Source organism: Apodemus sylvaticus, chromosome 22, assembly GCF_947179515.1.
Source record: "Apodemus sylvaticus chromosome 22, mApoSyl1.1, whole genome shotgun sequence".
In the NCBI taxonomy this organism is placed as follows: domain Eukaryota; kingdom Metazoa; phylum Chordata; class Mammalia; order Rodentia; family Muridae; genus Apodemus; species Apodemus sylvaticus.
The window spans coordinates 5878280-5897726 of NC_067493.1; the positions used below are offsets into that span (position 1 = coordinate 5878280).

Genomic DNA, 19447 nt, shown 5'->3' on the forward strand with positions numbered 1-19447 from the left:
TGTAAAATAAAAAACATGAAATAACTGGCTGCAAAGACACAGTTGTCTTGTGAGGGCCTTTGCTGTGATACAGGAGCTGACAGAAGATCCCCTAATTGCAAGTCTTAGCAGGCATCAGGGTTCCTGGGCCCCAAACAGAGTTCTGAGTTAATTTTTTTCACTTCTTCTTCTGGACGAAAGCCCTTTGAAGCTATGCCCAGTAGCCTAGATTCCTGGAAAATTCAGAAGCAGGATCCTGGTCAGTACAGCCTCCACCATCACATGTCTCAAGTTCCAGGCCTTTCTCCCTGAGCAAACTTGTCGAGGGTTGTCTGGCTCCACTATACCTTTGTTTTTGTTGTTGTCCAAATCTCTTGAGGACACTTATTGCTTCCTCTGACTCTTAGTCTGGAAGACCTCTGAGCCCTTCATGGCACAATTCAATCTTCTGCTGTATCTCAGGTTGTCCAAGCTCTCAAATACATAGTAAAATGAGTATAGATCCTAATCAACAATCCATCCATCCTTAAAGCTGTGGTTTGGCTCTCCACATAAAGAAAGTGGCTGAGACATGGAAGATCCTGTACTCAGGTTTGGTAAATGCACTCAGTAGTCCATGCTCTTTAGAATCTGCTGAAGTTTTCCAAAAATTGAGACAGTTGTCCCTCTGAACCTTCAGATTATCCATGGAATGCTGAGGGTAAGTTCTTGACCTTCTGATATAGAGAAATCTCCAGTTAGTTAATTACACCCTCCCAAGCATTGCACTGTGCAAAATTGGGTGTTAAACCCACAATACTAGCATCTATTTGTATTGCCTAAGGAGGCAAGATTCTTCCCAGTCTGGTGGTGTGAGAATTTAGTTTCAGCACCTATAGGAAAGAAGCAGATTGGGGATAGAAGTAGAAGCAGTTGGATCTCTGATCTCAAGGCCAACCTGGTAGTCAGACCTAGTTTCAAGACAGCTAGGGCTACAGATTAAAACCCAGGCTAAAATATCCAAACAAGCAAACAAGAAAGGAGTGAAGCTTCTCAAATTAAGATCCTATCACTGTGGATGCAATTGTCTAGAGTTAAAATTATAATGGACTGATGAGACAGGCAATGGGGGAAGTGCTCATGGGTCAGAAAATCTACTTGGGGAGCCTGTTTTAAAGAGTAAAAGATCACATAGAATGATCTCTCACTCTCTCTTTCCTGAAAGGGGATGATATTAGAATGACTTACATGATGCAGCCTGCCTTATTCCACAACAGCTGGATGGGAAGCAAAGTCCAAGAATCCAGAAGGTCTCAGTCCCTGAGGCTGGATGTCTCAGCTGGTCTTCAGTAGAAGATGGAATCACAGACAAGTAATCAATGATGCCAGGGAAGTCCTAAGTCTTGCTATCCGGGAGAAGGAAAGCACGCAATGTGAAAACTTGCTTCCTCTGTGTTCTTATATAGGCCTCAAGATGAAGGTGTGGCCCAAATTAAAGGTGTGTGTTCCAGATTCAATCTCTGGATTAAAGGTGAGTGTCTTCTGCTGGGTGTGGTGACTCAGACCTTTCATCTAAACACTATGGGAGTGAATCAAGCAGGTGGATCTCTCTGAGTAGCCTGGTCTACAAAGTGAGTTCCAATGAGGTGAGAAGATATTTGTAGTGCTACGGAAATGTTAGTGATCTACAAAATAACAGACTGGAGCCAAACTGATGTAACTAATATTATGCTCCTTATTTTATTTTATTTTATTTTACTTTATTCGAGCTATCTTGGTCTCCTCCAAGGAATCGCTGTCATGCAGGATGGTTGTGGTGGTTGAGGGCAATGCAGGAGGCAGAGCCAAGGAATGAGGCCTGGCAAGAATGCTAAAGTCTCCATGTGCAGATCCTCAGTTCTCCTACAGAGCTGCAGTGCTGTGACTTCTTCACCACAAGGGGTGCTACCTCACTGGCGCTCCAGGTGATGGGGACCTCAGTGCTCATTATGTGGACCCCCTTCTCTAGTAGCTATGACTTGTCACCCAAGCCATATTCCCTTAGGCTGTCAGGAGGCCCTAGTTGTTTTCCAAAGGTGATTTGAAACCTCATATGTGATTTTGTTCCTCTAAACATTCACTGACAGGATTGAACTCTGCCAGCGAGGCAGAGGTGGAATTCTGCAGGAACTCAGGTTCTGGAATGTGTGCTCCTAAAGGCTGACCAAAACGCCTAGCCCCTGGGTTCAAGGATGGAGTTGCACTGCAGGTGCTGTGGGTTCGGATTGTTTTCTAACCAGCTCAGTCTCCTGACATTTCAAAAAGCAGACTTCATACTGCCTACCTTAGGTAAATGACCCATTCAGCCCTACAACGTTTGCAAAGACTTGCCACACTGTCCCCCCTCACACAGTGCATCAAACTCAGTGCAATCATAAATCTCCATGCAGCTGCTTTCCTTTCTGATCTTCTATGATTTTCCAGATGGCACAGACAAGTGCTCAACTGGTATTCTGTCCCAGCTGGTCTTTTCATCTAGCTGTAGTTTCCCTGTTGCCTTGGGGACATGGCTCAAGAGTATACTTGTCAGAGAGGGAAAACACAGGATGACCACGGTTTACTCTCACACACACACCGAATTTTTGGAGAGTCTTGCAATCCTGGCATGGCAGGTTCATAATTAGTCCCCTTGTTGGCTTGTCTATACTTGCCGAGGCCACAGCTGTAGTAGGGACCAAGAAGCCAGTATCTACAATGATCCATAGATCCACAGCTCTGACTCTGAGGTCCAGGTGCTGCTACTTCTTCACAGCAGGGGTCGCTGTGGGGCTGCTCTTCCTCCAGAGAGGAATGGCAGTGGTCTGTGCACATCTTTGGAAGCTCAGGGCTCTGCTAACTGCGAATTTCCCACACAGCCAATTTCTTCTTGGCTCTTGGCTTGTGCAAGCTGAAATCATTTCCAACTGTGTGGGTGATATTGTTTCTTGGTGCTTTTGTTTCAACAACCAAATCAGATTATGCCCATTGCAAGGTGCAATGGGACTTGATTCAAACCCAGGGTGAGCTACTAATGCTGACAGAGCAGCCTGATACCCAGGGATCAGTCATTCTCTCAATGAATCCAGGATGAATTACCCGAGACTTCCCATCTCTGTTGAGAATTCCATGTGGTGTGAATTAAAGAAAATGTTGAATATTCAAGGAAAAACATTTTGCTCAGTATTTCTGTGCAGTGTTTATTTTATTTCCTACACACACTTCCTGAAAAATGAGGGTCAGAGAGCAAACTGTAAGAAATGATACTTATTTGTCCTCTTCACACTGAGAGCTTTGTGATCACTCTCTAATCTATTACATGACTTAGTCTATTGAGGGGTTATTTGTAAGAATCAAAGTTGTAGGCTGGAGGTCTTACAGCAGCCATGCCTTATACTAAATGAAGCTCTTAAGAAAAGCATATATTTACATATTTGTTCATATATTTGTGTATGCATTTCTGTATTATATTTATTTATATTTATATATTTATTTCATATTTTAAATAAAAATAAAATTATAAAAACATTATTATAAAACACAAATATGTATTTATATATATATATATATAATATATTTTTGACAAAAATACGAATATAAAAATATATAAGTCTTTTAAAATAAATCTTTAAAATGATAAAATTATGTATAAATATTGTGGTGAGGAGATCTTGCAGAAGCCATGTCTTATGCTAAGTAAACCTCTTAAGTAAACCATCTTGTGAATTACTTACAGAGGGAAAATGGAAATAAACAGGAAGCCAGCAGAAGCTATCATTAAATTCTGCACTTGGAGAAAAGACCTTATCTCAAGAACATTACTGCCCAAGCCTACAGTGGCCTTAGGACTGACAACCGCAGCCCCATATGGTGGGCAGAGTTGGGTTCTGAGGATATAAAATGTCCTGAAGACCCTGACCCCAGACCATTACCAGCTCTCCTAGCATATTCCTGGCTTTAGAAAAGGAGCTTTATTTTATTCTCAATCCACTGTAGCCTCAGGAAAAGATACCATGGAGTAGACCCAGGCTGTTATTGGCTCTGCCAAGTGTGTTCCTGGGATTGAGAAGGAGCTATGTCATTCTCCATGCATGAGGGCCTCATGGAAAGACATGCTGGATAAGGCTAGCCCTCCATACAATAGTCTCTCTCTCTCTCTCTCTCTCTCTCTCTCTCTCTCTCTCTCTCTCAATTACTTTTTAATTAGTTTACTTATTAATATTCCAATTGTTGTCCCACTCTCTGGTCTCCACTCCCAGGGCTCTTTAACCCATTCCTCCTCCCATTTGCCATTGAGTGGGTGCTTCATCACACTCACCTCTACACCTCTCTTTCACCCACAGACCACCTCATCATTCTCCTCCTCTGGGGCATCACATTTCTACAGAATTAGCTGTATAGTCTCCCACTGAGTACTGACAATGCAGTCCTCTGTTACTTATGTTCCTGGGGCCATGGAACAGCCCTTACTCATTGGTTGACGGCTTAGAATATGCGCACTCCCAGGGGTCTGGGGTACTTGATACTGTTGGTCTTCTTAAGGGATTGGCATCCCCTACAGCTCCTTCCATCCTCCCCTAACTCTCCATAGGGATCCATGACCTGAGTCCCATGGTTGGCTGTGAGTATCTGCCTCTGTCTCAGTCAGTCGCTGGTGTTGCCTCTCAGAGGACAGCTGTGCTCAGCTCCTGTCTGCAAGTACAAAGGTGTTTTTCCATCTCACATGGCTGTCACCCAGTGTAGTCTGTCCCATGTGGCAGAACTATGCTTTCCTCAAGTAGAAATGGGGCATCAGGTCTTAATGTTGGTTGTGATTCTGTAATGACTGTGTGAGCAGCTTGTCATAGACGTTTATTTTATTTATTTATTATTATTATTATTACTACTACAATTTTATTATTATTATTATTATTATTATTATTATTATTATTAACTTGCTGTCAGCATGTTCACTTTCGCTGGTTGTACACTACAGTTGTCTCCTTTGTTATGGTTTGGAGATTGATTTCTAGACAAACCTGGTGAACAAACACGTAACCCCCAGCATCCTAGTCTCTCACCAGCCTGCTTAATATACTATCAGTGGGGTGATTTTAAGGTCATCCTCAATCAGCTAAGTGCTACTTACTGTCACTATTTCCTAAGCTTGGTGAATCCTTTATATCTTCCGTTCTACTCTTCTGTATCTCAATTTAATATTGGAGTTCCACCCAGAACATGAGATGCTTTTCAAAAGCTCCAAAAAAATAAACTGCAAATGGATCTTATACATAAGTAGTAAATGCTAAGAGCAGAGCTTGTAGATTTAAGAGGAAATAGAGCTCTCCACGTTAAGCATCCTACCTGTATTATTACTTGAAGCAAGTCCTTGGCTCACATGTTTTGAGCAGATTCAGCCTTGCTGGTGAAGTTTCTCAGAGTTGACAGCCTGATATAGGTAGTGAGGGGCACTACAAAGGAACTCAGAGGTGTCCACATCTGGCCACATCTGGCAACATCTGACTGATGCTTCCCATCCAGCCCCAGGGAGGACCCACCACCACCAGCTTCACTGCACATCCACATTCTCCTCATCATGGGCAGAGACCCTGTGCTCAACATGTCTCAAAAACAGAACTAACTGAGGTCACCACACAGCACCCAAGAGCAGTACTCAAAGCAGGTCACAAAGAAATGTTCAAGCCTGTTAAGCCAAAACAAACTTCAACAAGGTTCCAGAAAGAACCCTCCTCTTAGTCTGACTGGCAGGTCTGCCTGGTGTCCTTGATTGGCCAGTGAGTCTTACCCCTCCCCAAGGTTAGAATGTGCTTTCAGTCCTGTGCTAGAACTTTCCTATATCCAGGTCAGGTTTGCACTCACATAGCATTTGTGCCTGTCCTCCAAGAACCTCATCCATCTGCACTCCCACCCAGCACTGGAGGAGTACACACCATTGCAACTGAGGCTGTTCAGCTGCTTTCTCCTCCCCTTTGTGGGCAGTGATCCTGCACTCATCATGACCTGACTTCATAGCTTGCTTGAGAATTCCTCACAGCACTTCCCCTTCTTCTTCGTGTGATCATGGTGGATAACCTGTTACTTGTCTTTCAATGAAGATATAAAGCTGGCTCATCAGTTGAAGGATTCCCAGGCTTTTAACATTAAAGGGGGGTTTTAGGAAATACATGTTTTACTTTGTGGCTTCATACAATTCCCTCCCACCAGATGATAGGTATGAAACAATCCCGGGAGAATATCAGGAAACAGATGGCAAACACTGTGCACCACTGTTGTTAGTCAGCACACTTTTCTCAATATCAAGGTGGGGAAGAACACACACAGTTTTGTTAGCACAGGTTCTTAAGATCAATATATCTCATAGAGAGAGTGATTTTTTTTCTGATTATGTAGAAAGAAGATTTATGATAATTTCTCAGAGACAGTAGTCCTCTTCTTTTAATGATTACTGTGTGACAAGGGAAACTTCAATATCACAGACTTATCTTCTTTTGAAATGGAGCTGCAACTTCCCTAAGCCCAGAATGAAGCTATAATACAAAACTCTTTTTTTTAAAGTCACTCTTTACAGTTAATAGCCTGGGCACCCTTCCCCTTGTGGGTCAGATTGATTCCCTCACTGCACCTGAGGAATGGGCTATGCAAGCTATTCGCCTTGATTACAGGAAGAGGAAGGCAAGTGCTGCGAGGAAAGCTCAGGCAAGGTCTGAATTTAAGTCCTGGTAAGTAAGTGCAGGGTCATTGCTCACAGGGGGAGTAGCAGGCAGCTGAGTAGCCTGAGCTGGAATAGTGGGTTGTCCCCTGGGCCTGGGTGGTGTGAAAGTGCTCTTGCAAGGCAGGCACAAATGCTAAGAGAGTGCAAACCAATCCTAAGATCTGGAAAAAAATTTGCCCTGGATTAGAAGCGCAATTAACCTTAAGGAGTGGTAAGGCTTACTGGCCAATCCAGACCTCCAGCCAGACCTGCCATTCAAAGAAAGAGGCGAGGTCTTCCGGGTACCTTTGTTCAAGTTCCATGTGGCTTTGCAGACCAGGATAGTTCACTGTTTCCTGATCTGAGCTCTGCTGTTCTGTGTTGTGCTGTGAGAGGACCTCGGGGAAGCCCTGAAATCTGAACATGGTAAGCACAGTATATCTTCCCACAATGGGAGGAACGGGTGGCTGATCAGAGGGTGCTGAGGTGCAGGCTCCTATCAGTGGTTGGATGGGAAACATCAGCTAGATGTGACTACCTATGCGGTTTCTAGTGATGCTTCTTACTTGCTATATAAGATGGTGACCTCTGAATATCATTACTATCAAGGCTGGATCTTCCCACGTCATTTGTACCATTGGTTTGCTTGTAGAAGCATCATGGATGCTTTTCTTGATTCTGAAGGATATGTCCAAAACATTTTGTGTTTTACACTACACATTGAGAGGGCAGGTATGAAACTAATAGGTCTATTTTAACCTATGATTTGTTTTTGTTTCATTTTTATTGCAGTTTTCATATTTCTTTACATGTATAGTGCTTTGGATATTTTGTGGCAAGGAAACTTTTTTTGTTTCACTCTATTTGGTATTTTGGATGCTTCATGTACCTTAATAGGAATCTTCATCTTTAGTTTAGAAATTATTCATGTAAGATTTCATTAAAACTATTTTCTTGACCTTTGAGCTGATATTCTTTTATTACAGTCAATTGAAGTCTTTGCTTTTGATACATTGCGGTGTTCCTCGTTATTTAGTGCCAGTAAAATTTTATACACAAATTATTTTTTGACCAATACGTCCATTTATTCTATTTATCTAACTTTCTTTTTCAATGTGTGTGAACCTTGCCTCTGTAGTTGTCAACGTGCAGGCAATTTCAATGGCTCTGCTCTTAGGGACTGAGCATCTGCTTAAGTCATTACCTGCCTCCATCAGCTGCTGCTGTTGTCAGGTGTACTTTATATACATGGAGCACTAGCTTCAGCTGCTCTCTATATTTGTTCCCTGTTTCTGTTCTCTACACAAGCCCCCGCTATAGTCTTTCTCTACTCTCATCCCAGGCTCTCCGCTCCCTATATGTGTTCCAGTTCACAGGTCCTCTTGTGCACCCCTATCCCTTCCCCAGGTTCTCACTTCTCTCCTTTCCACAAAACACCTTCTTTTGTATCGGAACTCTTGCAAGTTTTAATTTTTGAGGACCTGCTGTGACAGGACACCTTGGATTTCTTGTTGACATATTTTCTTGGCTTATGCTAATTATATTCCTATGCTGATATCTAAGTATCTGGGTTTGTGGTGATAATATGTCTAGATACTTGTCTCTGGGTTTGTCTTGTTTAGGTGGTAATTTTATTCCCAAGGTATTGTTTGCTGTCTGTATTTTCAGAGAATGTTGACTGTGTTTTTCCCATTTTACTGACCTGTTTGGTGGGGATGTTCAAGACGGAATGCTTGCTCATGTTGAAAGCTGGCAGAAGTCTCAGGCAGGAAATTATGATCTTAACAATCCACCAGGAGACTTAGTCAGGAGAGAGGTTATGCTGTCTCTGGTTTTTGTACAGTGTTAGGTAGAGCTGTGTAAATTGCATGTGGGATAATAAATAGTGTGGTGAATCTTATGGGAAGCCTAACTTTTCTCCTGGCAGGCATGGCATGTGGTTGAAAAAGGAGTGTACACTCCTGTCTACTGGAAGAGGAAGGGTTTATTCTGTACCATTTTTATATTGGAAAGATAGGACATGGTTTCTGATTTTAAAAGATTTGACTTTCTAGATATTGCCTTGAGAGTCAGAAGACACTTTAGACATTTGAACTGTGTAGGAGCTTCTGCAGACAATTAGGATCACTGTAGACTGAATGCATTTTCATCACAGGATAAACATGAGCCTATAGCATCCAGGGTCAGAATGCAGTTCATTGTGTCCCCTGGTTATCCCCACATTAAGGGGATTCAAGTTTCTGCTGGGTTAAGTGCATCCTCTCCAACTGAGGCCAGACATTGGAGTACAGTTAAAGGAACAGATACCAAAGATAGGCAGCAGCTTTAGGGACAGCGTCTGTTCCAGTTGATGGAGGACCATCATGGAGACTAACCTGAACTTCTGCTACTTATGTGCCAGGGGCCTTAGTCCAGCCTGTGTCTGCTATTTGGTTGATGGCTCAGTCTCTCAGTGTCCCCGAGGTCATAGGTTAGTTGAGTCTGCTAGACTACCTGTGGAGTTCCTACCATCTTCAAGGCCTTCAATATTTCCCCAACTCTTCCTTAAGCGTCTTGTTTCACTGTGGTTCTGTGCATCCATTTCAGTCAGCTGCTGGGTGAAGCCTCTCACTGATCACTTATGAAATTCTCCTGGCTGGGAGCATAACTTTATATCCAAGATAATGTTAAGGATTGGAGATTGCCCATAAGGTGTGTCTCCAGTTGGGCGAATTTTCATTGCGCATTCCCTCATTCTGTGCTCCAGGTGTGCCCCTGCTTTTCTTTTAGATGGGACAAATTTTGTTCTGTGTGACTATTGTCCTGTAGTTGAAACTGACCCTTTAGATTTATTCTCATGCACCCATACAGTCAATATTTGGATTCTGTTCCTAAATCACATAAGATGCTTTAGCCCCATTTGCATATAATGCTAAGCTATTTTGCAAGCCTGGTGTTTTAATATTTTTTAATTCCTTTGTTGTTTTCAAGACAAAATCTCTCTGTGAAATCCTTCCTGTCCTGATAGTCAATTTAGGATCCACATAAGCAACCTGACATGGTTTAGAACAATAAGGATATGCGTTTGTGCAAATTTTAATCCTCAGGTTTCACTTTGAAATTTGGCTAATATATAGGTTATATTCTAATTCTCAAGTTGATGTGTGTTCATTACATCAATACTACCTGGGCCTTCAGAGTCCTTGGTTCCCAGGTGTATGATGTACTTCCTCACATTTGTGATTGTTCTGAAATGTTTGAATAAATAGTATTTTGCCTATGTGTATGAATATGAATATCATATGTCTCTTCATTACTGTTGTCATAAGATGGCCTCAGAACTCTTGATCTTGAAGTAATGAATAAATGTTGTTCCCAATGCTTATGTGAGAAATTGATGAACACAATGTGGAAGACCAGTTAGAGCTTTCCACTGCTGAGCTCTCTCTCCTGTCCTACATTGCTTATTTATGATCAACATTTATATTACTGTATTTTCATCTGTTCATTTGTAACTGGTTAAGCAGTATAATTTTATTAATGTTATAGTTTAAACGGTTGCACTTCATGCTTCTACAATATGAATACGGATCTGAAGTGAATGTATAATTCATTGTGAGAAGTTTTACTAAAGAACTCTGAGTTCTCTATTATTTTTATTCCCTTCGTTGATTTATGTAGGGATTGAGGGTCTTAATATATAGCGTTTGATCTCCTAGAACCTGATACATATGACATGCTGCCATCCAACTCACTGACATATACCTGTTTATACGTCTGTGATTGAAATCATGGGCAAATACATCCAGCTTGCCTATCAATCTTGTAGTTAGTAAATGTTCATACAATTTTTCAGATGTGTGCTCAATGTTGTGGATCTGTTTATTCTGCATCTCCCTCTCATTAGGCATTTCTCTGGCAAGGCTGTATCCTATACAAAGTGTTCAAAAGCAAGACAGGTAAATCTTATAATTAATGCTCCTTCTAAAATGACACAGTGATTGTAAATTCTGAGTACGAATATAAGTGGAGAAAGTGCCAAAATTATATGAATATTTTTTTGAAAAAGCTTCTATTTCCTTTACATTGATGTTAGTACCATGCTTTGTGTTGTATACATGTATGGGATATTTAGGATGCAGTGACTTTTGATGATGTGCATGTGAAATTCACTGAGGAAGAGTGGAATTTGCTGGATACTTCCCAGAAGAATCTCTACAAAGATGTGATGTTGGAAACCTACCTGAACCTCAAAGCTATTGGTAAGACTTACTTTTTCTAAAGGAAACAAATGTTTATTGTTTATTGATGGTCTTTTACTATTTTAATTGTGAATAATGAAGATTGGGCTGAATAATTCAGTTTCACTAAATTTTCACGGTAACATTCACGGTGCAGTGAAATTTCACAGTACCTTGAATTTTTCCTAATTTCCAATAGAATATCATTTAATTTTTTATATTGTGTTTCAGGCTATAATGGGGAAGACCATCACCTTGAAGAACATTTTCAAAGTAGTACAAGACATGAAAGGTAATTTTCATGTGGAAGATGATACAAATTTGCCTCTGAGGAATTTTTCATATCTTTTGGAATCTCCAACGTAAAGCAAGAGTATGAAATAACAGTCCTTTAAGTGTAACTATGATTATAAGATCCAATATCTGATTTGTGTATCCCTTTGATAAGTAGCTACAGTAGAGCTGTGCAGTGGACCCGGCAATCTATATAGTCACATAGTACTTAGATATTGCATATTGAATAGTGATAAATTTATATCCCAAACATTCTAGTAAGCAAATAGTCCATAGTAAAATTGGTGATGCTCATATTCTTATAGTAATATGATTAAGTTTTGTGAGAGGGCATTTTATGAGAACCAAGAATGCTGTTGTGGAAAAACATTAATATATATTGCACATGTTATGAGGAATACAAAATCAAACAGTGTAAATGTAGTGTGTAAACCTTTCATTTGTCAATTTTTTCAATGAGGTATATCATGTGTCCTGATGGATAGAAACCATGTGAGCATAGGGATATTATAAGAAGCAACATATATTTTTTTTCCTAAAACAATGAGAATATATGTAGTATTCTGCTTTTGATAGACATTAGGAATATGCAATTAATTGTTTTTCTAGTTTTATGGGGAATATCCCCAAACTCATAGTATAGAAAAAGTCGATGGGTACTAGGAATTTGGAAATTCTGTGTGTCCTGGCTCACAGTCAAATGTGTTGTATTTCACAGTACAGTTAAAATTATGAATACAGTCAGTGTTATAAAGATCAAGGTTGTTCAAAGTTTATTCAGAAAGCTGAAACACATCATATAAAAATCCCATATTAAAAGAGGATGTTATAAATATGAGTCATGTAATAACCATCACATGTGTCTTGACTAATTAATGATGAGGGAGAACACCAGGAACATACAAAGTGCTAAAACCTTAAGATCTGATGCTTCCTTACCGTTAGACCAAATTGTAACCATAATTCATATTGATTACATGATTGGTCATTGTAATGAATGTACTAAACATTTCACATTTGTTAATTATCATTGCAGTGTCATAAGAAGTCATAGTGGAGAGAAACCCTATGAGTGTAATCAATGTGGTAAAGACTTTGCACAGCGCAGTACTTTGCAATATCAGAAAAGAACAAGTACTGGAGAGAAACCTTATAAATGTAATCAATGTGGTAAAGCCTTTTCAGGTCACAGTAATCTCCGAAGACATAAAAGAACACATGCGGGAGAGAAACCTTCTGAATGTAATCAATGTGGTAGAGCCTTTGCAAGACCGAGTGATCTCCAAAGACATAAACTGACACATACTGGAGAGAAACCTTATCAATGTAATCAATGTGGTAAAGCCTTTGCAAGACCCAGTCATCTCCAAAGACATAAAAGAACACATACTGGAGAGAAACCTTATGAATGTAATCAATGTTTTAAAGCCTTTTCACATCACAGTAATCTCCAAAGACATAAACTGACACATACTGGAGAGAAAACTTATGAATGTAACAAATGTGGTAAAGTCTTTGCAGGTCACAGTGATCTCCAAAATCATAAAAGAACACATACTGGAGAGAAACCTTATGAATGTAACCAGTGTTTTAAAGCCTTTTCACATCACAGTAATCTCCAAAGACATAAACTGACACATACTAGAGAGAAACCTTATGAATGTAACCAATGTGGTAAAGCCTTTGCAAGACCCTGTCATCTCCAAAATCATAAAAGAACACATACTGGAGAGAAACCTTATGAATGTAATCAATGTGGTAAAGCCTTTGCAAGACCCAGTGATCTCCAAAATCATAAAAGAACACATACTGGAGAGAAACCTTATGAATGTAATCAATGTTTTAAAGCCTTTTCACGTCACAGTGATCTCCAAAGACATAAACTGACACATACTGGAGAGAAACCTTATGAATGTAACCAATGTGGTAAAGCCTTTGCAAGACCCAGTGATCTCCAAAATCATAAAAGAACACATACTGGAGAGAAACCTTATGAATGTAATCAATGTTTTAAAGCCTTTTCACGTCACAGTGATCTCCAAAGACATAAACTGACACATACTGGAGAGAAACCTTATGAATGTAACCAATGTGGTAAAGCCTTTGCAAGACCCAGTCATCTCCAATATCATAAAAGAACACATACTGGAGAGAAACCTTATGAATGTAACCAATGCAGTAAAGTCTTTGCAAGACCCAGTGATCTCCAAAATCATAAAAGAACACATACTGGAGAGAAACCTTATGAATGTAATCTATGTGGTAAAGCCTTTTCACATCACAGTAATCTCCAAAGACATAAGAAAACACACACTCGAGAGAAATCTTACGAATATAATCAATGCAGTAAAACCATTGCAACACCCATTCATTTCCACTATGATCAAAGAACACATACCAGACAGACATTTCATTAATGTAATCAATGTGGTAAAGTATATTCAGAAGGGAGATATCTGCAAATTCTCTGTGCTAGAAAGAAACCTACTGAAAATAATCATGAATTAAGTAGGAGTTAGGGGTCTATCATATTAGGAATATGATAGACATTGGTGCTTGGGATTATTTGCACTCTGGAGATGGTTCTTTGGATGCCGTGGCAAAGAAGATTGCTGGCTTTTAACTTTGTCTGAAGAGTTTCCTTGAGGTTATGTGAAAGAGATTGCTTTGACAATGTAAGTCATGAAAATCCCCACAAAGAATTTGGCCTTACAGTTTTTAACAAGTACACAAAACTAAGAAATGAAAAATACAAAATGTAAGGTTCAAAATGCAAGGCATCATCAGGATGTTGAACGAAGCTAAATCCTGTGATCAAGGATATTCAATGGTGTTAAAAGAATCGTTACATTAGGGCAAGGTTCCATCCAGGTAAACATATGGATTTACAGTTGTATGAAAGTGAACTATATCATATTAGGAATTATTATTATATGGTTATTGTTTTCATGTGGACATATGACGATAAAAGTATGTGTCAAACTGAGAAGGGAACTTGATTGTTATTCTGGGTTTTCAATTTACTACCTGAACGGAAAAGCTTGGGTCCAGGCATGGTATTAAATGATTTTTATCCCAGAGTTCAGGAGACAGAGCCCTGGAGATCTCTGAGTTCATGGTTATTCTACAGTGCAAATTCCAGTGAAGATTTTAAAAAATAGAAAGTGGGTGATAATGTAATGGAAGTGTCTATGTTTCAGCCACATCAAGTGGCAGAAGTCAGCAGCTTTGTCTATGTGGCTCTGGATATAGAGGCAAGAATAGAAGGGACTAATGAGACAATTAATGCTGGATAGATGTAATTCAAGAATTAGAGGTGATGGGGAAGAAATAGGCATCACTGAGGTAAAATCTTCTGGGTAGTGTTCTCTGAGTCAAAAAGAGGGTATGTTCCAGAGATAGTCAAGGTTGGACCTAGTGGTGCAGCTTGTTCATGTATAAGAATCACCCAAGTGGTACTAGTTTTGAATGCATGAAATTGTCAATCAGAGCAGCTGACACTTGGCATCATTGAGCGATCATAGGGAGGCTATAGGTTAACCATTTTTGCAGCAGGAGAACACAGCATCTTGAAGATGTAAGTACCATGGGATGAGCATCAAGAGCAGCAGGAGCAGGAGAGTGGAGTCAGCCAGACCTTAGAGTGATAGACAGGACAGAGCTGGAAAAGTGACCCAGTCTCTTTAGAGGACCAGAGATGATCATGTGTGGATCCCAAAAATTGAAATAAGAAGATGTGATGTTGAAATTATATTGGAGAAACCAAAATTTTGAGACGTTAGAACTGTGGGTTACCTTCTCAGGAAAACTGTTTTAAGGAAATAAAATCACTTGAAGTGAAACAATTGTGCTTCAGTAAACAATGCAGAAAGGAATTATAGATCAGAGGAATGCTCAGAATGATCAGAAACTGCTCAGCTGCTTTTGGTCTTTTATAGATACAGGATTTCCTCACAATGACCTTTAGAAAAAGGGTGAAGTGTATCCTCTTTATATGAAGACATATGATGTGGTTTTTGTTTTTGAAAATATATGTGATTACCATTACATTATTGCCTTAATCTCAGAAGACTCTTTGAACTTTGGACTCTTAACATTTTTGAGACTGCTATAGAAGATTGGGACTTTTAAGGTAGTATTTTGCATGCTTAAATATGTTCCCTATACACTCATGAGTTTGACAAATCATATGGGGGCCAGGCAGTGAAATGTAGTAATTTAAATATGCTAAGCTAAGGGAGTGGCATTATGAGATGGTGTGGCCTTTTTGGAGGAAGGGCATCACTGTGGGGTGGGCTTTGAAATTCTTACCAGTGCTGAAGAAACCTCCCCCCCCCATATTAGGTTCCTAGAAGACAGACTCTTCCTAGCTGATACTGGATAAAGATGCAGAACTCTCAGCTTCTTCTTAAGCATCATGACTGACTGCATTCCTGCTATGATGAAAATGGAATAAACCTCTGAAACTGTAAGCCAGCCCCAATTAAATGGTTGCATTTATAGGAATTGCCTTGTTCATGATGACTTTTCATAGCAATGGACATGGTAAGACAGAAACACTATGAGTTCTTTTAATGTGGTCAAGACTTTGCACAATTCTGTAGTCTTCATTTTCATGAAAGAATATGTGTTAGAGAGAAACATTATGAATGTGTTTAGTATAATTAAGCCTTTGTACCCCTCTGTAGACTTCATTATGAAACTATTCATACTGGAGAGAAATTCTATGAATGTTAGCAATGTGATAAAGCCTTTATGTTATGGGAACCACTGAGTTCCAACACAATTCAAACACCAGGACAATGAAAATGATAAGAAGGTTTTGTAGTGAAATCGTTACTGATTAATGCATCCTTGAAGAATATATTAAGAAGCTTATCTGAATAACTCCATTCCATCCCCACCTTGAGCCAGAATCTGATATAGATTTAAAACCTGAAAACCACAAACACCAATGCTAAGTTACAGCTACATTTCCCACCAATGAGGATTTTCTTCTGTTGTTACTTTATGTGAAATGACACAGAATGTAGGTTTTATTGTTTAGCCTATCACACCCACTGATTCTTTTGTAGTTAGGAACAGGAATTTTATTTTAAGGAGTAAAACATGGGTAACAGAAATTATTGCTAAGAACAGTCATTATGTTTTGGGGAATAAAACAAATGATGAAAGCTTGCCAAATATTTTTAGAGTATGCAGGTCCCCTATGACCTGGGACTTGAAATTAGTTACAACTCATGGTTAAATGGAGGATGGTAACCAAAAGGCAGTCCTTAGAGCAAGTTTCTTTTGCTTGTTCTGAACATTTGTATATCATAGCCACTTTGGATATATAACAGACCACATATTGAAGAGAAATCTTATAAATATCATCAATGTAATAAAATACTTTAATCCCAGTATGCTGAATCATCAATGCGTTTCTAGAATATAGCCTTCCTCATTGATCATGGTGGATGATCTTTTGATGTGTTTTATATTTTATTCTATTTTTTAGGTCTATTAAGTATTTTTTACATCTGTGGTTTGAAGGATAATTGGTCTGTAATTCTCTTTAATTGCTTAGTCTTTCCTGACTGGATATATGAGTAATCAGGGGGTTCAGAAAATTAATTGACAAATATTTATTTTACTTCTATATTGTTGAATACACTGAATTCTTGTTAAATCCTCTTTGGAAATCTGGTAGGATTCTACCCTAAAACTCGTGTATGTGGGCTCATATTGGTGGTGTATTTTTTAATGAATTCTGTTTTCTTTCATGTTTATGTCTGTTCAAGTACATTTTTTTAGTTTAATTTTGGTATATGGAATCTTTTGACGAAATGATCCATTTCTTTTATAGTTTCCAAATTGGTGGAGTGCATACTTTTTAAAACTATGTCTTTACCATTCTCTGTATTTTTTATTGTTTTTTATTTAATCACCGATTTCATTTTAGATTTCATCAATTTGTGTATTGTTTATATTTTAATAAGAGTTTGTTTATCTTGTCTAATAAAAGGATCAAAAAGACTAACTCCATGTTTCATTAATTATTTGAATTGTTTCCATTTTATTGATTTCAGGCTCCAACTTGAAAATTTCTTGATGTCTCCTCCTTGTTTTCTTTGCTCCCTCATTTCTTTCTGTTGTAGCCTTTAAAACATGCTGTTAAATTGCCAGCATGGGAGTTCTCCAATTTTTTCATGTAGGCATTTTGTGCTGTGAACTTTCCTTTAGCTCCACTTTCATTTTCTTTGTGTTCCATGAGATTGTGCATGTTACATATTCATTTACATTGAATGCTAGAAAGTCTCTGATTTCTTCCTTTATTTCTGTGTAGACACATTTTCTCTCAAACATTAGTTTGTAGTCAGTTTGCTGTCCTTCCTCATCTCTTACAACACTGAGACATCAACAGGTTTTTGGCCCAGATCATATATTTTGTCTTATCAGAGAGTGTGGAGACTCCAGGGTCTGGTGAAATCAAGGACATGAGGAACCCAATTCTAGGGGCTACCCACTGGGCTTTCTTGTTGCTCTCTGGGGTGCAATTTAGTCCTTCCCCATCAGATCGGCCCTCTCCTTACAAAGGGCCCCATAGATATGAGAGGTAACAATAGCACCCCAGCCATTGGTGTCTTGTCTTTTCTCAGCTCTAATGACATTTCAGAGCTGCCAGTTCAGCTTCCTGGGCTGACATTCCTGCTGGGTGTGGTGCTCCACATGTGATCTCGGTATGTGACACCACCACTGCCCCAGCATACCCCTGTCCATCCTGAATGAGGCAGTTGCCATTGGTGAACCCCATTACTGCTACATCTATGTGAGTAGTCATACAGAGGCCCATCCAGTGAGGTCAGGGTCCAGCAACAGGTCAGCTCAGAAGTTATCCTGGGGGGGTGGAACTCAAGAAGAGAGGCTGGCAATGAGTCATTCTGCCATCATTTGTAACCAGGAGGCCATTGCTGCACTGGGGTGTAAACAGAGTGGTGGTTAGCTTCTGCCAATTGGTGACACATTGGCCATTGGCTAAGGCCAGGATCCTCTGGTCTGACTATGCAAACTACAAAGTCTACAAAGGTCACCTGAAGTTGGCTGACTAAGGATTTTTTTTTTTTTGCAAAGTCATAAATAGTCTGAATTTTTAAGGCATCTAAGAAGTCCTCCATGCTTGTTTTGTTTCTGTAGCAATTGGGAAGTCACTTGTAAACGGGTGAAGAGACTCTATCTCTATGTTTTATCAAAATGGAATGTTGAACTTTATCAACAAAAGATGTTGGGTTTTCATTTCACTTTTAGGGTAACCCTGGTCTTGTGGTGGGGACAATTTGATTCTCAGGGCCCCCTTACGTCCTTTTTAGGCATCCCTAATGGTCTTCTGATTTGGCCTTGGCTGCCACCAGGATCTTTCCCAGGTCTCCAGTCTGTTGCTTCTGTCCTCCATCTGCGTCTCCTCTGCAGTCTGTCCTCCATTAAATACTCTCTGTGCCACTGTCCTTAAATCTCTTAGACAACTCTTTCCTAACTACTCCACCCTCTGGGGCTTTGTCTTCACAGCTGGTGTTCCCTGATTGACAAAAGCTCAAGCCACTGCTGCCTTTGCTTCTGGTGATTCAGGGTCCATGGGCGTGTATTGTGAAAAATGTCTTCATGACCCTGTCTCAAAAAATCTGTAGGGCTTTTATTTTCTCTCTTTTATTTTTTCATACACTCTGGCCAAATTTGTGAGCCATCTTGTGGCTACCACGAGATCTGCCAGCATAGCCGGACTGTGGACAAAGGGCCTCCTCTTACCTTCAGTGTTTATGCAATAACAGTTTGGGTGAGTTAGGGTAATGCAAGCATATTGGGGCCAGAAACCAACTCATGTACCAAACCCAGACACTATTGTGGATGCCAACAAATGTTTGCTGACAGGAGCCTGATATAGTTGTCTCCTGAGAGGCCCTGCCAGTGCCTGACAAACACAGAGGGGGACACTCTCAGCCAGCCATTGAACTGAGCACAGGCTCAACAATGGAGGAGCTTGAGAAAGGACCCAAAGAACTGAAGGGGTTTGCAGCCCCATAGGACAAACAACAATATGAACCACCCAGTAACCCCAGAGCTCCCAGGGACTAAACCACCAACCGAAGAGTACACATGGAGGGACCCATGGCTCCAGCCACATGGGTAGCAGAGGATGGCCTATTCGGACATCCATGAGAGGAGAGGCCCTTGGATTCGTGAAGGCTCATTGCCCCAGGGTAGGGGAATACCAGGTCAGGGAAGCAGGAGTGGG

The 19447-nt window shown here is 40.0% G+C and overlaps 1 protein-coding gene across 1 annotated transcript; it reads left to right on the forward strand.

Annotated features, from left to right (window-relative positions):
- Positions 1 to 10871: 10871 nt before the first annotated feature.
- On the forward strand, positions 10872 to 18383 carry LOC127673233 (zinc finger protein 431-like). Its single transcript, XM_052168830.1, has 4 exons — positions 10872 to 10905; positions 11116 to 11176; positions 12215 to 13524; positions 18355 to 18383. Exons 1-4 carry the CDS (start codon positions 10872 to 10874, stop codon positions 18381 to 18383), a joined length of 1434 nt encoding a protein of 477 aa, XP_052024790.1.
- The last annotated feature ends 1064 nt before the right edge of the window (positions 18384 to 19447 follow it).